This window comes from Branchiostoma floridae, chromosome 4, assembly GCF_000003815.2.
Source record: "Branchiostoma floridae strain S238N-H82 chromosome 4, Bfl_VNyyK, whole genome shotgun sequence".
Taxonomy (NCBI): Eukaryota; Metazoa; Chordata; class Leptocardii; order Amphioxiformes; family Branchiostomatidae; genus Branchiostoma; species Branchiostoma floridae.
In genome coordinates, this window is record NC_049982.1 from 31,752,949 (window position 1) to 31,772,921 (window position 19,973).

Sequence of the window (19,973 nt, forward strand, 5' to 3'; positions counted from 1 at the left end):
AGTGTTATACACCAAAAGCTGTAGTAATTTAGAGTAGCATAAACTGATTAATCCGATTCCATAGTCCCTTAAGAGATGCAAAATAAAAACATAATAATGCAAATATTTGATGGCAAGCAGCCAGTCTCTTATTGGTCGCTTTCCTAATTGGCAGGCTATCATTGGTTTAACTGCTAATTATGATGGACAGTCTTTTGTTTGCCTCACTGAAATTGTTTTAGATCTATCATGGCTGCCACGTGAGAAAGGTGTATATCAAACATTTTACAACCATTCGTTTGACATGGGTGTTCTAACAAAATCACTAGTTGTGAATCCTTATCAACATTGTGAACATAATCATAGTCATGAATGATATTCAGCTATGATAAATGTAATTCAGCCATGATTCCTTGTGTGAATTGTATTGACAGCATTTTACAATGTGGCCAGTGATACCTCTCAATTGTATGGGGAAAAAGCTGTCCAAAAACACAATGTTTTTTTGGACAAAAATTGAAGACCAATGTGGGCTAATTAATTGATAGCATGGTCCCAATTTTAGTTTTATGGATCCAGTCACACAAGTTCATGACAAGATAAATGACACTAGATGATTGTACACAAATGAGCATGAGACTAAATAATTGTACACAAAGAATGATGACAGTAAAATATTGTGCACAAATGATGATGACACCATATATTGTGCACAAAAGATGGTGACACCTTCAAGAGCATGCACAAATCTTAAAGATGTCACCAAATGACTGTGCACAAAAGACGATGACACCAAATGATTGTGCACAAATAATCATGACACCAAAAGATTGTGCACAAATTATGATGACACCAAATGAATGTGCACAAATTATGATGACACCAAATGATTGTGCACAAATTATCATGACACTTAAAGATTGTACACAAATGATGATGACACCATCTGACTGTGCACAAGGGATGATGACACCAAATGATTTTGTACACAAAGGATGGTGACACCTTTAAAAGTGTACACATATCTTAAAGGTGTCACCAAATGATTGTGCACAAAAGATGATGACACCAAATGATTGTGCACAAAAGATGATGTCACCAAATGATTGTGCACAAAAGATGATGACACCAAATGATTGTGCACAAAAGATGATGACACCAAATTATTGTGCACAAATTATGATGACACCAAATGACTGTGCACAAATTATCATGACACTTAAAGATTGTACACAAATGATGATGACATCATCTGACTGTGCACAAGGGATGACACCAAAAGACTTTGTACACAAAGGATGATGACACCTTTAAAAGTGTACACATATCTTAAAGGTGTCACCAAATGATTGTGCACAAAAGACAATGACACCAAATGATTGTACACAAAGGACGATGACACTAAAAGATTGTGCACAAAGGATGATGACACCAAATGATTGTGCACAAATAATGATGACACAAAAAAAATGATAGCACACAAAGGATGATGACACATTTTCAAGAGTGTACACAAATCTTAATGGTGTCACCAAATGATCGTGCACAAATTATGATGACACTACATAATTGTGCACAAAGGATGATGACACCAGGACCTACAGATTATACACAAATGATGATGACATCAGTTGATTGTGCACAAGGGATAATGACACCTATAATTGTGCATGGAGGACACTGGCCAAATCAAGGTCTAGAATTCCTATTACATGTATAACAAACTGCTTAGTTAATGTGGATGTGTCTTGCTGCATGTCGGCTGTCCTATCTCCCCACTGGAGAATCATAAATAACGATTTCAAGCTGTGAAAGTAGCGTTAAGGAAGAGAATCAAACATCTTCAACAACAACAGGCAGTATACAAATCTCTTTCATTTCTACTCTAGCAACTCTACTCTAGCAACTAGCAACACAGCACTAAGATTCACTGCCACTTCAAGTCTAGTGGCATTCAACATATTTCAATGGTTCTGCCAAGGGTATCCTTATCTTGGCAGTCATGAGCTATCTTTCAAACTTGTAGGAATGTAGATGGCTTTCATGCTATTCTTCAAATTCCATGATCTAACTTCCCATTTTAATTTGCCTCTTCCTTTAACTCCAATGGCGTATGGTTGAGTGTTGTTCTCTAAACCTTGAGGTGAGGTTCAATACTCGCCATGCCCCGGCATTGTGCCCTTGGGAAAGGCACTTGGTACGGATTTCCATGATGGTGGAGTGACGCCCACAGAGCCTCTTTGGCCATATTTCAATAGTGTGCCAAAAATACACACTGAGTTATTCAGTGTTCCTATGTCCATATGTTCGTGCTGACATTTGCCAGTAAGATCCTTAATCTTTTTTTCATTCCAATGCAACTCATAACCCCCTCTGTATTTCAAGAATTAGAACCTCCCCTGAAGAAGTTCCATGTGAAAGGATCGTAGGATATATGTACTATCCTACGATATTCTATGAACAGTTTTTATATAAATGTCCTGTAATTGTATGGCCTGTAATGGTCTTGTTTCATGTTAAACTTCGTTGATCAATGCTTTTAACCTGTATATTTAGAGCTCCTGTTTCGACATTTTTAACTTGTGTAATGTTTTATGAATTGGAAAGTTTCCCACGCAATTCAGCCATTGGCTGCAATGTGGCAACTGTGACTTCTGAATAAACCATTATCAAAGGATACAACTCTGAGCCCTCGTTCGATGGGATCCACCAGTTGTAGGCCTCTGGGGATGTAAATGTTCTCATTCTGCTCCTGGATGTGCCGGGCTATCCTCTTCAGAACCTGGACCACAAAAAAAACAGACATCATGGACCACAAAAACAACAGACATCATGGACTACAGAAAAACAACAGACATCATGGACCACAGAAAAACAACAGACGTCATGGATCACAAAAACGACAGACATCATGGACCACAAAAACAACAGACATCATGGACTACAGAAAAACAACAGACATCATGGACCACAGAAAAACAACAGACGTCATGGATCACAAAAACGACAGACATCATGGACCACAAAAACGACAGACATCATGGACTACAAAAACAACAGTCATTATGGACTACAAAAACGACAGACATCATGGACCACAAAAACAACAGACTTCATGGACTACAAAAACGACAGACATCATGGACTACAAAAACGACAGACATCATGGACCACAAAACAACAGACATCATGGACCACAAAAAAACAGACATCATGGACCACAAAAACAACAGACATCATGGACCACAAAAACAACAGACATCATGGACAAAAAAGCGACAGACTTCATGGACCACAAAAACAACAGACTTCATGGACCACAAAAACAACAGACATCATGGAACACAAAAATTAAGGAAGAGGCACAAAATGACAACAACAATATAAAACAAGGACCCTACCTTTTCATAATGTGTGTCGATACAAAGATAGATGAGGTATGCCGTCAAACACCCCATACACCCCTCGCAGTAAGTGGCTCCTCCCACGCGCTCTGCTTCGCCAAACAACTCGTTGATTCTGGTGATCGTGGCTTCAAACGCTGTTCTCTCTATCTACAGGTCAAACAGTGCAAAAAGCAGTTACTTTAATATTCATGTACATACTTTAAAGAGTACTGTAGGGGTGGGTACCGGTGTGGAAAATTCAGGTACAAGTTTGGTCCAGGTCTAAAGGATCAGGTCCAAGTCCGAACCTGAACCTGGACCTGATTGTGAAAACTTGTGAGCGGCAATACTCAAAACAATGGTCAATTTTGCCAGAAAGGTTTCAGCTTGTAGAAATATCCGACGACCATTGGCGTTTTAAAATCCTATCCTAGTCATGTTAACAACATTAACTGCCTCTGTTTTAGACCAAGTTTGAAAGAAGAACTAAAACGTAAAAGCTTGGTAAAAATGACTATCAACTCTCCGCTACTCTCATGTCCCTAATAAACATACCCTCCGGAATAAACATACCCCCCGGACAAATCGTCAATATCTAATAAACGTACCCCCCGGAATAAACATACCCCCCGGAAAATTACCAAATTGACATGTATTTAACTGTGAACATGCTACTTCTGTCCAAAGAAAAGGAGATGATAAGCAGGTAGGTCTTTTTATTCATTTATGCCTAAGAACCACATCAGTTAGTTCTATAAATTATGAGCTGAAGAATTTTAATAAAAGGTTAAGTTGAAATTCGCAGTGAAACCTGCCTTAGGGTCACCTGAGTATAGGGGCCACGTAACTCGCCATGCGGTCACTTTTCGTCGGTCCCTTGGATTTTTCCCGTTGACCTAAGCATTAAGAAATAGTCTATAGCGGTCACCGGTCGCGGCCAGACGATTTTCAGTCCGGCCGCTATGCCAACACTGCCGTCACGGGCGCGTGGCCGGCCGCGTTACGCTGCGCTAAATAGTAAATTATCCAAGAGGGGATCACTTTTTTTTTCTGTACTACATCAGCAAGATGTCGGTTCAACTTGGACACTTTATGAAGGAGACATTAAATAAAGGAAACATTATACAAAATTGTGTGATTTTATGCGAAGTGTTGTTGAATTCACGTGGCGTTTTTTTCTCATCTCAGACTCTTTGCACTTCTACCCTTCTCTACATCGTCATTTCTGTGCAGACTGGAAGGCTATATGGGTAGATTTTACAAATAGACCGTCCGTTCATGTATCTGACGTTTTAGGTTCTTGAAATGCATGTACGCTGTCCCAATTTTCGTATTCCGCGGGCCAAAAATGGAAATCTCCGTCTTTGCGCTTATCTCCAAGATGGCGTCAGCAGCAAATAAACAAGGTCAGTAGGGGTCAGTGGACGACTCCACTTTTACCAAGGTAAAATATCGCAACAAGATTTCTGATGTGTAGCATAAAATACAGTGATTACGGTATAAAAACGATTAAAACCTATTAAATAAAAGTTAGTTGTGTGAAAACTAGACTAAGATTGATTTTTGTCAAAGAAATAAGCCTACGTTAAGAAAGTTTTATTTCGACGTGACCACCTCGGCATAATGGCACATGCAGCTACAAAGGAAAGTTGTTGCGGTTTGAGAGATGCTTATACTAGAAATGATTATGAACTTGCTGTTTTTACCGACGAATTCCTGTCGTTTGGGAGAATTTGCGGCGGCAAAACTCATATTACAAGGGAAACGAAGTTATAGTTGTTATTTTTACGTCCAGCATTTATTATGTGAACGAATCACTCTTCCGCCTCGCTGCCGAAAGCGCATGGAACCACCAGACCGGCGGGAAATTCCTCGTGCAAGGTGCTGGTTTACGATGTAAACAGAGACTATAAACTACTACTAAATTTAAACTAAAAGTTATTTATGTAAAAATTGTATTTCAAAACGTCAGTGTGGTGTTTTATTTTCCCCCAAGAACAACATTTACTTCGTAGCGTCATAGCGAGACCGACCGAAATCACCGAAAGAGTACCGCATACGCGTACACGCTCATGGAAATCCGCGCCGTTTCGCCCGAAAAATAGGGAATTTTGAGCAAAAATACCGCGGAAATATGGGCAGAAAACCCCCAAAATTCAATTCTTTGAGGGTCCTGGCTAAGCAAAGCCCCAATTTTCAGAAAAAAAAAATAAACGTACCGTCCAAAATAAGAACGTACCGGGTGGATTGTGAGGCTGAAAAAAATAAACGTCCCGGTACGTTTATTAGGGACATGAGAGTACTTTACTCTTCTTATTTTCTTGGATCAGTGAGCCCCAAAACACGTGAACACCTCCCAGTATGATATATTCATTTTTGAATCAGTTCACTGATTTTTTTTTTATGCGTTTTATATGGACCGGTCAAACCAGAAAAAAACGGTTTTGTACCAGTACGTATCAGTACACACCCCTAGTAGTAGTAAAGAGCATTGTCACTTTCATACATGACATTGTGTAATCTATGGAAGGTTGATCATTAACAAGTACACATAATCAAATAAGGGCCTAATTTGCAACAGTACCGAACTGGCAAAGTACCGGTAGTAAATTTAATAAGGCCAAGTTTATTTGATTATATTGATGACAAGTTTTGGGAACTCACAAACTGATGTGAGCATGCGAATAAAAAAAATGATTTGGCAAAAAAAGAATTTGCCTTCATTATGACATCTATGTGGTCAGCAAGGTTGAACAAATGTCTGAGTATGACATACTGAACAATAGATTCTTCCTTTTTGCTTTTTCACATCTTCTTCTTTCACCTTGGAATTGACATTAATACTACATGTTTTCAGAAATAATTTTTGCAATCTACAGCATATACATTTTTACAGCTTCTTTGTACGATTAACAGTATGGTTGATTTTTTTTTGTTGGAAGCGGGCAAAAATTGATGCCTGCACAGATGTCATCCATATCATTAAATCAACAATCAACATGGAATGTCATTTAATACGAAACGTTTAACAAGTTAAAGTTGTTCATATTCATGCATGGTTCATAAAGAATGTGGATGTGTTATTTGGAATTTAAGTATTTTATGGAGGTATGAGGTCTCCAAAATTTTGTACAGGGTTGCTTTGCACTGTTCTGAACATTGATTATTAAATTTCATTAAGAATAAGGGCTGGGAGATGCCCAAGTCCTACCTACCCCTTCTCCGTAAGGAGGTGGGGGGAGGGGGCAGATGATCTATGCAAGCCTGACCTAGTCCCATGCTCTCTCGCGAGATCGAGACTAGGTCACTCTCCATGAACAAGGTGTGCTGTCAGTAGGGCTGGGTACCGGTACAGAAAATTCAGGTCCAGGTCCGGTTCAGGTCCAAAGGATCAGGTCCAGATCTGGACCTGGACCTGATGCAGTAAGCAGCAGTATGACTCATACTAATGGTACATTTCACTACAAAGAAATCTGTTTGGTGGAGTATTAGACTTACACTGGCGTTTTAAAATCCTTCAACGCTAACTGCACCTGTATGATTGGCTGTAAAACTTGGTAGAAATTACTATAAACTCTACTTCACTCTTGTTATTTTCTTCCACCTGCAAGCGCCCAAACGTGTGAATGCCTGATAAAATAATCTGTTAATTTTCTAATCGGTCCAACATCCGGTCCACCTAATTGTTTCAGGTCTGTTTTTTCTGGACCGGTCCAATAGCAGGGTCCTCCCCAAAGGATGGAATAAGGGAGGCCCTCCACTATACTCCTAGCCAGCTCCATTGTACTACTTTTCAAATTTAGTGTGTTTCTTCCCTATTTTCTTGGCTAGTTTTGCTAAAATTAATGACAATTCACAGATTTTGTGCCAAGCAGAGTCACTTTTCCAGTCAGCAGTCTTCAAAAACTTGTGAATGAGTGATGATCAAAACCATAGTCGTTTTGCCACTTCACAACAAAGGAATAACAACAGTATATTATACTTGTAGTATTTGACACCCTCTGTCATTGCAAAATGAACCCATTTTCATGAAAGCACAGCGCGTTGGTGCGGGTTATATTGGCCAGCCCCTCCACTATACTAAAAAATTCTGGGGAGAACCCTGAATAGGAAAAACCGGTTTTGTACCGGTACGCTGTGCCGATACCCAGCCCTAGCTGTCAGACATCGAAAATTTGGAGGTATGTAACGTGCCTTTTAAACCTGTCATTGCTTGAAGAAAATTTGCAGTAACTGTATTTATATGTGACTGATGAACCTCTTCAAAGAAAAAGAATTCCGTTGTTCCTGCAAACTCACCCTCCCTTCCAGTTCTGGTGGAAACTTGGACTGGAACTTGCAGCCTGTACCTTCGGAGAAATCCCGCTGGATGAAAACCTTCTGAATGTTGGGTGCTGCGGGCGGGGTTCGTGCCACATCGTCCATCCTGTGAGCCTAGTGCAGAAACATGAGGAGGTTAGCTACAGCCGCGTGGCGCGTTGGTACACCCGATCCCTCGATCTCGGAAGTTAAGCAACGCGCGGTCCGGACAGTGCTTGGATGGGAGACCAACCAAGGACGTCCGGATTGCTGTAGTCTCACGAAGCTTTCCACGAAATCGTCTTCCGGGAGGGACGTAAAACGGGGGTCCCGTGCTCGAGGAGGTGCCTCGGCCACGTTAAACAGCCTCATTACCCACTTTGGGCACCTACTGGCTGCAAAATACACTCGATATTATTATTATTATTAATGGTTTCAACTGGGCATGCGCTGCAAGTGCAACTTTTTTTCTACGGTGTTATCAGCTCTCTATGATATCTTCATATCTTACTCTACCTTGTTGCCCCAACAGGATTTTAGCTAGGATTTTATCCCTATCCATTAGAGGTCCAAATTTCTTGGTGAGTAGCTGTAAGTTGACCTCAAGTACTAAAATAGTAACTACTAGTATACACAATTAAATGCAATTTGTCCTCTCTTATGCTTTGGCAGGTTTGTCTATGAATATAAGAGGGCATTTATCTTAATAGTATTTATGATTAGAACAGTTCCAGTTGATCACTCCGGTTCTATCCTTAACTACCCTTTGGACAATGCGTTCAAGGTCTCATTGATGTATTACTCCGAGTGGGGACCCTAAAATAGATCCGAGCCAAAAAATAAACGGCTGCACGGACGCACGTTTTTAGTGGTGAGAAATTCCCTTTTAGCCAGCGGAACTGATCTCAAAAGTTAGATTGGTGAAAGCTTGTTTGTAACTGAAGAAATTAGCAGGTAAAGTTTTGCAGCTGCGTGCTAGGTCGGAGGTACACAGTCGTGGGTTCTGAGTGGTGCGGTTGTACACTAGCAGCGAAAAAGTGGCTTTTTGGGGGATTGACTAATCGTAGTTTGTAATTGCTATAAAAAAAGTTCCTATCCTTAGTTTACGTTGGCAATTTTTTCCCACGATATACGGTAAATGTGCTCGACATAGAATGAAAAATCTGCTGAAATTTCACGTAGCTTCATTATGAACGCAGCCATTTAAACCACGAATTATAACATAGAAGTCTATGGGAAAAACAAACTCGTCAATGAGACCTTAATTGTGCCTAGTTAGTATAAGAATGTTTTACCATAAATCATCGGTGTTTCCAACGACCTGGAGGTCAACTTTCATGGGTGGACTAGGTTAAGTAAGTATTAGGTAGGCCTATAAAGGTGCCTCCAACCAAGGACTTGCTCCAACACATCAAAATACTGTAGATGTATAGCCCGTACGCGTAGCTTTAAACATGGGGTTAGAGGAGCGCAGGATGAAACAAATATTCGGGGTGGTAAATCGTGAACATAAAACCACAACGCATAACGGCACTGAACTTTAATCCAACACATTCCAGCAAATTCCAAACTGAACCATGAATAAACAAGCGGGTTTAGCGCATTCTGGAAACTGTTTAGTGCATTGTTTACTATGTTTCCCCGGCCATTGCTACACATGCATTGGTCTGCCACTTTCTGTTGTGTCACGAGAAAATAACATTTCAAAGACAGTGTAACTGATAGCAAGTCCTTTGGGATTCTATTCCCAGTGGAACTTTAATCCAACACAATAATATAACAAGGCTGTTTATCTATGGATTTCATATTTACAACGACAAATTTGTATTAATCGGCAGGCACTTACTCAAGGTTAAATTGGCAAATCGGCATGTCGGTAAACTGCTGATAGCCGCGATCAAAACACGGCCCCAAAATGCATCAACCAGCGGCAAATCCGTTCTGCTGTTCTACTACACAGTTATGACGTTCTATGAAACTTTTCATCGTTGTTTGGTTAGCAAAATTTGGTGGCAAAACACGTTGTTTGTGAATGGTTCCCAAAAAATATACCCGCAAAACACAGTACAAACTCCCTACAGCACGTCCCCCATGTGGGGCTGTTGGTATCGCCAGTGAGATCCGTCCTATTGGCCTTTGGATGTGATCACTTTCAAAAATAGGGGTGAAGGGGCGTGCTGAAATATGATTCAAAATGGCGCGTGTTCGGATTGCCACTGAATTTGTGTAACAAAGCCTGGCCCTGTACTTTAAAGAGGGACACTTCAAGGCATGTTGGTTGTGTTGGATGGACAGTTTATTAATATTTCGCTATATTTACTGTGATGATTAATGTGTAATGTGAGGACGAAGAGTAGGGTTGCTTGAAATTACAATCGCTGCCCTCCTCCCACGGCTTGATTAACAGCATGAAAACATACCAGAAGATTAATAAACTTGTCGCAGCAACATGCGATCTTTTTGAGCTCAAAGTTACAAGGTTTTAAGTCGTATACCTTACTGGTTTTGTAAAGCACTCAAAAGAATTTGCATACCGGAGCCAGTTTTTGACTGACAGATGGGTTCTGAAAAGTGTTGGATTAAAGTTGCGTTGGATTAAAGTTCAGTGCCGTTAAATATTTTTGTCACAGTGAAGAACATTTTTTGTCACGAAGATAAAACCGGCAAAGATTTTGGCATCAGGAAAACATCTGTACCAATCGTACCACCACTCTATTTATCTTAAACAGTAGATACTTGTTCAGAATCCACTTACCAACAAACAAATTCACATTTAACCTTCCTAAAACTCGTTTTTCTATACGTTTTGTGTTTTTTAATGACTTACCTCCGCCATTTCTTCACATCTAGCTACATCCGGGTCCTTCCGGCGAGTTCACGTTCTTTCTCGTCCTTTCTCGCGAGACTCAGGGGCATGCTGGGTAATCTACTGTTCCATCCAACATGGCGGCCTCCAGGTTCTTCCTTCGACATTGCCGTAAGTTTGGCCAATTTTGCGCCAAATAGAAGAGAAAAAAGCTTGAATAACCATGTTAATATAACAAGGCTAACTTGGTTAATTTGATGTAGACGCTAGGTATGATCATAGACCGTTTAAAACGGCTAAAAAACACCGTTACTTTCGGGTATGGGGGCGGGGTGGGCCGAAAATAGAAATTATCTTGTGATATGAAAATTCTAATGTCATCCTCTGTCTAGTACAAAAAAATAGTTCTTTACATCACATATCTTGATACGATAAGGATCTTATTATACTAAGAAATAATCTCATTAAACCTTCGCGTTCTTGCTTTTAAAAAGTATTATGTTCTCTGGGAGCATTGATATTGGGAAAGGAAGGGGGCCAGTAGGAACCAAGGGTTGACCTGGTCTGGGTAAAAAATTTAAAGATGGGACTTTTGACTTGGTGGTAAATGATGGCAAGGTAAGGTGTGGGGTACTGTAGCATAACGGCAGCGTGTTTGACCCAACACCACATAGCCCCCGCGTTCGAATCCGGGTGCATTCCTGCTTGTGCCAGAAGACCTCTACTCCACTCTACTCATGTCACCGATCTTGTGCCCTTGGGAAAGTAGTGTAGATCCCGTTTTTGAGGATAGCCAGACCTTAAGCATGTTAGAAAACTAACCATATAGCCACATAGAAAAGACTAGGGGTCCTTCGGGGTGTAAGTGGTTCAACCTACAGTCGTATTGCCACACCTCGGGTAATTATGGTCACCTGAGATAGTGCCGAATGGTGGCTGCTCCGTCACATGAATCACTATGCGAAAACGTACAAATGTGGTATGCTTGAATCACTAGGTAAAACAAACGATCTTATGTGGATATACACAAACGTTTTGCGAAACCGACCAACTGCTGCCTAGAGCAGGATTTTTAAGTTGGCGGCCTTAATCTTTGGCAATGGAAAAATATGATGACCCGCCAAAATGAAGCAAAAGAGTAGCTCACATGCTATTATTAAAAAACACATTTTCGTGACGGCAGATGTCCATTCAATGCCTTGATGTAGAAATATAATGGGTTTCAATGCTCAGAAACATGCCTTCTCCTGACGTAGGGGTCAAATGCCCTTTTGCATTGCATAAGGTTGGTGCGTAATATTTGTTTGTATCACATAAGGTTCATACGTTTTCAAATAGTGATATGTGGGTTTTTTTCAAAGAATTTGTATGTTTTTGCATAGGGACTGTGCATTTTCACAAAATTTGTACAAATCTCATAAAATTCATGCAAATGCTTGGTTACCCCATAACCAGATAACAAAGGTGTGCAATTGTTTTTAATTGACCTCTCTACTTTCCAGTCCAGCAGCTGGGGGTTAGGCACTGTTACACAGCTACTCGACCAAACATCGCCATAGGCAAGGACACCAAAGTCATCTGTCAAGGTTTTACTGGGAAACAGGTACGACCACTTATGATTCCAGTTATGGTGTCCATTTTGGATTTTCAGGGGTCATTGCACCAAAACGAGGCTAGGTAGTTTAGTCATGTGTAGAAAATATTGTTTGGACATCTTGAATTGCATTTCAACAATTTTCATTCATTTGTCACAGTTTTTGGTGGGTGAGTGAGTTTACGTTAACATGCACGATGAAGAAAACATGCATGAAAACGAGGCTGTTTCCCAGAGTATGCCGAGTTTTATCGTAAATCTCTTCCTTGCAGGGAACATTTCACAGCCAGCAGTCCATAGAGTATGGGTCCCAGATGGTGGGAGGGGTGTCACCAGGGAAGGGAGGCAAGACTCACCTTGGACTACCTGTCTTCAACTCTGTCGCAGAGGTAAGACTACAGCATGTATATTTCATGGATGGCGTTTCTGCAGTCTCCAAACTGTATTTGCAAACTAGAAAGGCAGTGTTTTTCCTTTACCATTAGGCTCGTCCTTAAGTGTTGTGTGCGAGTAAAAAAAAAAACTACATTCTATCTACATCATTAACAAATACATACTATACCATTTAGTTCACCCAATAGTACTGTGTGCTAGTAAAAAAAATGCTCATATTTACAATCTGCAGCTAATATCCTAACGCAGTTCTAAGGTCTCTTTGATTTGTGACAAACTGACAAAATGAGAAGAAATAAAAAGAACACACCAGCGACAACAATATGATTTTCCCTACCAGGGAAAACATAAAGACGTTAGATCAAAAAACAAAACAAAAGAATTTTACAAATGTATATGCAGCAGTTTTGAATTAAATACTAAGTACGTTCATAAAGGTTAGACATCCAGGTAAACAATATTCAAATACAATTCAGTCTCTACAAGTACAACTGGATAAAAAAACAGATATTTACTTCGGAATGTTTCGAGTGACATCCATCACTCTTCTTCAGCATCACTAGATTGAAGCGTATGTGAATAAATACTTAGTACTTTCGATTGACTCTCTGCTAGGCCAAAGAAGCCACAGGCGCCGTGGCATCTGTCATCTACGTGCCGCCGCCATTTGCCGGGAAGGCCATCCTAGAAGCCATCGACGCAGAGATGTCATTGGTCGTGTGCATCACGGAGGGGATTCCCCAGCAGGACATGGTCAAGGTGAAACACCGACTGGTCAGGCAGGACAAGACACGGCTCATCGGACCCAACTGTCCAGGCATCATCAAGGTAACCAACCGGTCAATCTGTTGGTCCAGCAAACAGTCTTGTTGTATCTATATCGTCTGTTATTGTAATCAAACAAAACTACATCTTCATTGTGGTAGATATTGTAAATGCATTTAAGTTCGCGGGGATTTAATTTCGCGGTAGCGGGAAAATGGACTTTTTGCGGTGGATTTAATTTCGCGATAGCACCATGCACTGTAGTCTCTTACTGTTATGAAAAAATGTTCGCGGTGGTTTTAAATTCGCGGTGAAGCGGCCGCCGCCGCGAAATCCGCAAACATTAATCCACCGCGAACATTTCTGCATTTACAGTACATCGTATTACATGTACAGTGTAACTATGAAATGGTGGTGGAACTACACTGTGTGAATAGGGATAACACAGACTGTAAATTTAGTCTTGCATCATTTTTTAAAGCTGAGTTGTAATGAAAGTGTTTCTCTGTTTTGTCCCTCTAGCCTGGAGAATGTAAGATAGGAATCATGCCTGGACACATCCATCAACCAGGAAACATAGGTAAGTACAAGTACACACATTTTGCTTTATGGTGCGGAAACCTGGACACTTACTTGTCAACTACAGAACAGATTAGACGGGACTTACACAAAGTTACTTCGCAGAGCTCAGAACATACCATGGACTCAACATGCTACACTCAAAACCATATATGGAAATCTACCACAGCTATCCCAGAAACTGACTCACCGAAGGGTAAAGTTTGCGGGACACTGTTGCCGAGCAAAACAGGAATTAGTGTCTTCTGTTCTTCTATGGAAACCAAGTGGCCGGGTACATTGCAGAAGTTTGACTTTTACGGACACTTTGACTAGAGACTCTGGTATTGATTTTGAGAATTTAGAGCAAGCTATGTCAGATAGGGGCCTATGGAGTGAAATTTGTACTTGCCTGGTTCCGACCGCTGGTCGATGATGTATGTATGTACAAGTACACACAACCAAGCCCAGATATCCAAACTGTACCTCATAGTAGTAGTTTAGTAGTAGATCTACAGACTATTACCTGTACTTTGAACAACTTCTGCTATTTGGGTAAGATGTCCAGCTGATATAATGAACGAAAATGTGGACCGTATTTGTTAAATCAATTAGAAAATCTTATGATATAGCGATGTACATGGTTGTCCCGGGCAAATCAAATTGCCAATCGGGCAAGTACCCAAGTGCCCAAAAGGACAAGTGAATTGTCATAGAGCTTGTCTTACCCTGCAAATGCTTTGTTTTTGAGTCCATAAAAGTTTGTGCACCTTATGTACTTTGTTCTGAGTCTATAACCTCTTGTCTTTTTGCTACAGGCATTGTGTCCAGGTCAGGAACCCTGACATATGAAGCCGTCCATCAGACAACCAGGGCCGGCCTTGGACAGACGTTATGCATCGGTCAGTACTACCCCTACATTAGCCTAAATACCATCCTCTGTAGTGACCATTGGCTCAATCTTTCAATTGCCAGCTGTTACTACAGGCTACTCCTACATACATTTTTTTCCAGATTATTGTGTGGTTACAAAGAAAACTTCCAACAAAGTTGCAACAAAGGTATAGTTTTATTGTCCAGATTTGAAATAGACAAATCACTTTGTATGTGGTTTGGCACGTGGTTTGTATTTGTGAGATGACTTTTTTTTCATAGTAGCTGTATGTATAATACATGTAAGTTATGTAGAATATTTTCAGAAAACACCCCTTTATTTTTGGTATTATGAACCAGGCCATCAATATCACCATGTGGTCTGGGCAGAATAGCTTCAAGCAGATGTTGGGTTGTGTTGAGGGACAAATTGATTTAACAGCTATTGCTTCAGATAAAAAAGCAGATGTTAGGCTCTGGCCATCCTTTACTGCATTGGATTGCATAACATAGTGTTATACTGAGCAACTACCTGTATTTTAAACATATCAAAGCCCAATGTACAATTACAAACCATAAGGCCACAGCAAATAAATTTTATGGATGACATCCTCTGCAGACTGCAATAATAGTGCGATAGGGCGGGAAAAAAACAAGATGGGAGAAAAAAATAAGATGGCTACATTTTCTAAAATAGGTACCATTAAGATGTGATGAATGTTGTAACAAAGGGACAAAACATGGTATCAGAGCCAACAAGGCATTCATTCCTGTATTCAAGACATGAACTGGTGTGCTAAAAGTGACACTAGTGTGGTAGACTGGCATTACCAACATAGTTGGTAACCACTCATGGCTTCCATATTGGTGTCACTTTTACAACTATCCAATAAGTTTTATTTCTACAACTACAGTCCTGGGTACCTCGTAAGTGTTGCTTCTACAAGTACAATTATTAGGCTACAACACAACATATTTGCTCATTTTGGTACAATTTATCGTCATGTTTACCATCCCTGCAGAAGAAAAAAAAATCCTGTTTTTTTTTCTGAAAACAGGCGAAAATTAATGCGTGCGCTGATGTCATCCATAAAATTTACTTGCTGTGGCCTAAATTCATGACGTTTTATTTTGTATGCAGGTATTGGAGGCGATCCCTTCAATGGCACCAACTTTGTGGACTGCCTGGAGGTGTTCCTGGGAGACCCTGCCACCAAGGGCATCGTGATGATCGGGGAGATTGGTGGCAGCATGGAGGAGTCTGCAGCAGAGTATCTCAAGGAACACAACACTGTGAGTAAAGGGCATCCGTCAGTGATTCAATATACAGCCTCTTAAAAATGGGTTCCTATGCCAAAAAGAGGAAAAAGCAACTGTTAATAACTCAACTTTCTGACGTTACTGGCACACAAACATACCCTCATTTCAAAGCCAGACATCTCAGCTATCCAAACAAACACATTTCAGCATGAATCTAACAACACATTTCGCCATGAATCTAACGGCACAAACTTCTGGGAAACTGAAAGATTGACCCATGACCTCAAAACCGCACCACAACCCAGTGAGGAGGCCATGTGCTAAGACAAAAAAGTCCCAACTTTATACCCCCTAACAACCACAAAAACTCAGCTTTTTGGCCCAAATCAGAGAAGTAGAAACCCTCCCCTGTCACACCCACGTCAAAACTGCCAGGATTTCTACCCATTTGACCAGGAAAAAATCTTGAACTTCAAGTTGAAGTTTTAGGCCCTGAACTATATTCGACCACCATCAATTTGCATGGCGGATTGACTGGCGGATCCCCTAAAGAAACTTTGTATTTCGACCTTAAGAACATGTATTGAAAAACGTCACAACAGTCGACGGTTAGGTGACCATCTGTCACCTTCCTCAGGGCAATAGTGACTGATTCCACTTTGCACTACCATGCACTGCAGCTAGGTGTCGCTGCTGCAATGTAAGAAATGCAGTCCCATATGTACTGTAAATGCAGAAATGTTCGCGGTGGATTAATGTTCGCGGTTTTCGCGGTGACCACTATACCGCGAAATTAAATCCACCGCGAACATTTTTCTATTGTGGTATTAGACTGCAGTCTATGGTGTAACCGCGAACTTAAATCCACCGCGAAAAGTCCTTTTTCCCGCTACCGCGAAATTAAATCCCCGCGAACTTAAATGCATTTACAGTATTGTCACTTATTGTTCTGCAACAGTATAAAAGAGCTAACAATTACCAACTACTACATACAGTAATTTTATCCACATTCCAGGGATAAACAAGTCCACTAGCCCTATAGTCCCGGACAAGTGAAAATGCCAATCGGGCAAGTGCATGTCCTTCCCCACTTGCCCGATTGGACAAGTTAGCTTTTCTCCATTGAGTGAGATTTTGATGTACTTGCTACTTTTCACAGTCATGGCATGAAGCATTGATTAACACAGAAAATAGAACCAATAACAAAAAGTCCATTGAAGGCCATGAATATACATAGAAAAATGTCATTTAGATTTTGGGCAAGTGAAAAATTGGTTCGGGCAAGTAAATTTTTTAAGTACTTGCCCGATAGGACAAGTCAATTTTAGAAAACTTGTCCAACACTGGATTCACTGGTTTCCAGCTATCTGGCATTGCTATTTCAATTTTCTTTTTTTTTTTGGGGGGGGGGGGGGTTTAGATACAGTTTGCTTACATGCTTGTTTTGCGAAGATATTGACAGCAGCACATTTGAGAGTTTTTCAAACCCTGCTCTTGTAAGTATGCATTTGTGAATAAATAATGAAATTAGTATTATTTTTGGCTTGTCTGTCTGTCACTTTAAAGGACAGTAGCATGTTTGGATGATTTTGTAAACTTACATCCCATCTTCCTCCATATTAGGGTCCCAACAAAAAGCCAGTTGTGTCCTTCATCGCTGGTGTCACAGCGCCCCCTGGCAGGAGAATGGGCCATGCAGGTGCCATCATCTCAGGAGGGAAGGGGGCGGCCCAGGACAAGATCCAGGCTCTACAGGAGGCCGGGGTGGAGGTCACCATGTCACCAGCCCAGATGGGAACAACCATGTTACAGGTAATGCCTAATTAGCATTGTTTAGGCCTCACTGTCTTAATTTTATGGATGACATCCGTGCACGCCAGGGTTTTACCTTTGATGGATTTTGCTTCTGGGGACGGACAAAATTTTCCACTATTCTGTCTTCAGTGTGACAGACAAAAATCGAAATTCAATGTAAATACATGTATATTAATTGAACCAAGCTGAATCTACCAGCAAAATTTGCCTCTCAAAATAAAGGAAATAGCCTTTCATACTCAAAGGGTGTAGATTTAAAAATTTTCCTGGGAGCATGCCCCTGGACCCCCTAGGATCGCTGCACCTTCAACAGAATTTCCATTCAAAATTTCACATTTCACTGAACACATGTAACCCAATAGCATTCCTGGTCAATCAGGATTTTACACTTGCCAGAGGATCTGCTCTCCAGGGTAAGGAGAAAAAAGAATGGCAATAAAAATATCATTAAATGATGATGATTGTCTCTTTCTCTTACAATCTTACTGGAGGTGAATAAAGACAAAGAATGGGCTTGATAAGTCCTGTGGTTTAGCAGCATTTTTTTTGCTGGACCTTTTTTTCGCCCTCGCACATTAGTTTTGGGGTCTCCAAAGGAAGTCATCCATAGAATTAAGTCAGTGTCGCCTTGTAGCTTCCTATGTTTACTTCATCTTCAGTTGCCACCAAGTGAATCTCTTGGTTCTCACCATTTTATGGTCTTCATAGATGAGGTTAGTCTTTTGGCTATGCCTCAGAGGTGAGCCTGGTAGTATACTGTTGCTTCTTGTATAATTTGGGTGTGGTTATTTTTACGGTGAATTGAATTATTTCTCTGTTTCTCTCTCTTTGTCCCTTTCTTTCTCCTGGATCCTTTTGTGTCAGCTGGTGTCTGGGTGACCCTGAACTTAGACACTCTGCTTTTCACTGTCCTATTTTAAGGTAACAGGTAACAATAAGCCATCTCATAGTTCCAGTCTGAGGGAGATTGTGGGTAAGGTCATATGTTAAGACCATGTGAAAACATTACAAACATGTCCAGACAATTGTTTACAACTGAAGGATGTTACCTTTGACCTTAGACCACAATGCATCTATTGCACACTGCAACTGTGAAATGGCTTATTGTCAGTTGTACAGCTTTACAAGAAAAAGATTTTTGTCAAATTTGGCAATTGTTGGACTTTTTAGTTTCCAAGCAAACGTAAGGCTATGCCTTATTATCTGTGTCTTTCTTCTCTGAATAGATTGACTGTAATTTTCATGTTTCTTTTTCTCCCACAGGAAATGCAGAAACTTGGATTGTAGAGAAAAGGAGTTCAGCAACTTCCAATTACACACAATCACCCCCCCTCCCCATAGGATTGTTATTGTCAAGAATTGGTTGGTTTCTGTGGGACATCTCTTTGCCTAAATTTTTTGGTAGTGCCTTCACACTTATGCAACCATCTTGCGTGTACATTGCTGGAAAAACAGCTAGTTGGAAACTCAAACCATACCGCTCTGCGTGGCCGCCGTCCTACTTACATACCCCAGATGCTCCTTAGAAAACAAGCATTCAAAACTAAAAGGCACAATGTATGATTTTCAGAGCAAGTAGGAAACATGACTACAGTAGTGGCAGATAATCAAATTTTGTCTTAAAACTATCTACCATTTTGTAGTGTGGTGTACATGGAAAATAGTATAATCGGTGTAAGCAAGCCCTTGGTTTTATACATTTTGTGTCCAGATAGTACAAAGTAACTGACTGTGAGTAGTTCCCTCAGTATTTTACTTGTAAACACTACTTACTGTACAATATAAGAAAGATACCAAATGTAGTCTATAAATGCATTTTGAATGGAATGAAGAGTTACAAAACAAGTTGCGGGGGAAAATAAATGTATCATTTCAGTTTTTATGTCGTGTCATGGACATTGTGTGACATCTGGTTTAATATAAAATCTTCAAATATCTGTGGTGGTCTATTTTCATGGTCTTACTACATTGAGAGTTTCCACAAACTTAGAACTGAAAACAGGAACTACTTAAGCAGTAGGAATACCAGCACAAAAATTACTAGTAAGCCTTTCCTACATTGTTGTAATAAACTGCATGGTTACAAATTTATACAAATTCAACATTGGGAAATGGCAATTCTCATTTTAATTCATGTCTAGTAATAATTCTCGTAACAATGAACAATTTTGAAAAATTCAGTTTACAATGCTTTGTATCTGCATACCATACATTCATTGCTACAAAGACAAGTCTTGACATCGGT

At 40.3% G+C, this 19,973-nt stretch overlaps 2 protein-coding genes across 3 annotated transcripts; one reads left to right on the top strand and one right to left on the bottom strand.

Annotated features, from left to right (window-relative positions):
• Window positions 1-1,276: 1,276 nt before the first annotated feature.
• On the bottom strand, window positions 1,277-10,629 carry LOC118414855 (golgin subfamily A member 7-like). Its single transcript, XM_035819128.1, has 5 exons — window positions 10,492-10,629; window positions 7,665-7,799; window positions 3,381-3,533; window positions 2,660-2,761; window positions 1,277-1,785 (listed from the first exon to the last, which is right to left on the bottom strand). Exons 1-5 carry the CDS (start codon window positions 10,498-10,500, stop codon window positions 1,747-1,749), a joined length of 438 nt encoding a protein of 145 aa, XP_035675021.1. The 5' UTR covers window positions 10,501-10,629; the 3' UTR covers window positions 1,277-1,746.
• On the top strand, window positions 10,512-19,187 carry LOC118414813 (succinate--CoA ligase [ADP/GDP-forming] subunit alpha, mitochondrial-like). 2 transcript variants are annotated; one of them, XM_035819074.1, is made up of 10 exons: window positions 10,512-10,641; window positions 11,973-12,073; window positions 12,337-12,453; window positions 13,073-13,285; window positions 13,745-13,802; window positions 14,599-14,682; window positions 15,795-15,946; window positions 17,537-17,725; window positions 18,593-18,649; window positions 18,992-19,187. In XM_035819074.1, exons 1-9 carry the CDS (start codon window positions 10,608-10,610, stop codon window positions 18,605-18,607), a joined length of 963 nt encoding a protein of 320 aa, XP_035674967.1. In that variant the 5' UTR covers window positions 10,512-10,607; the 3' UTR covers window positions 18,608-18,649; window positions 18,992-19,187. The 2 variants fall into 2 exon arrangements, with proteins under 2 accessions (XP_035674967.1, XP_035674965.1); XM_035819072.1 differs by lacking the exon at window positions 18,593-18,649.
• Window positions 19,188-19,973: the final 786 nt, after the last annotated feature.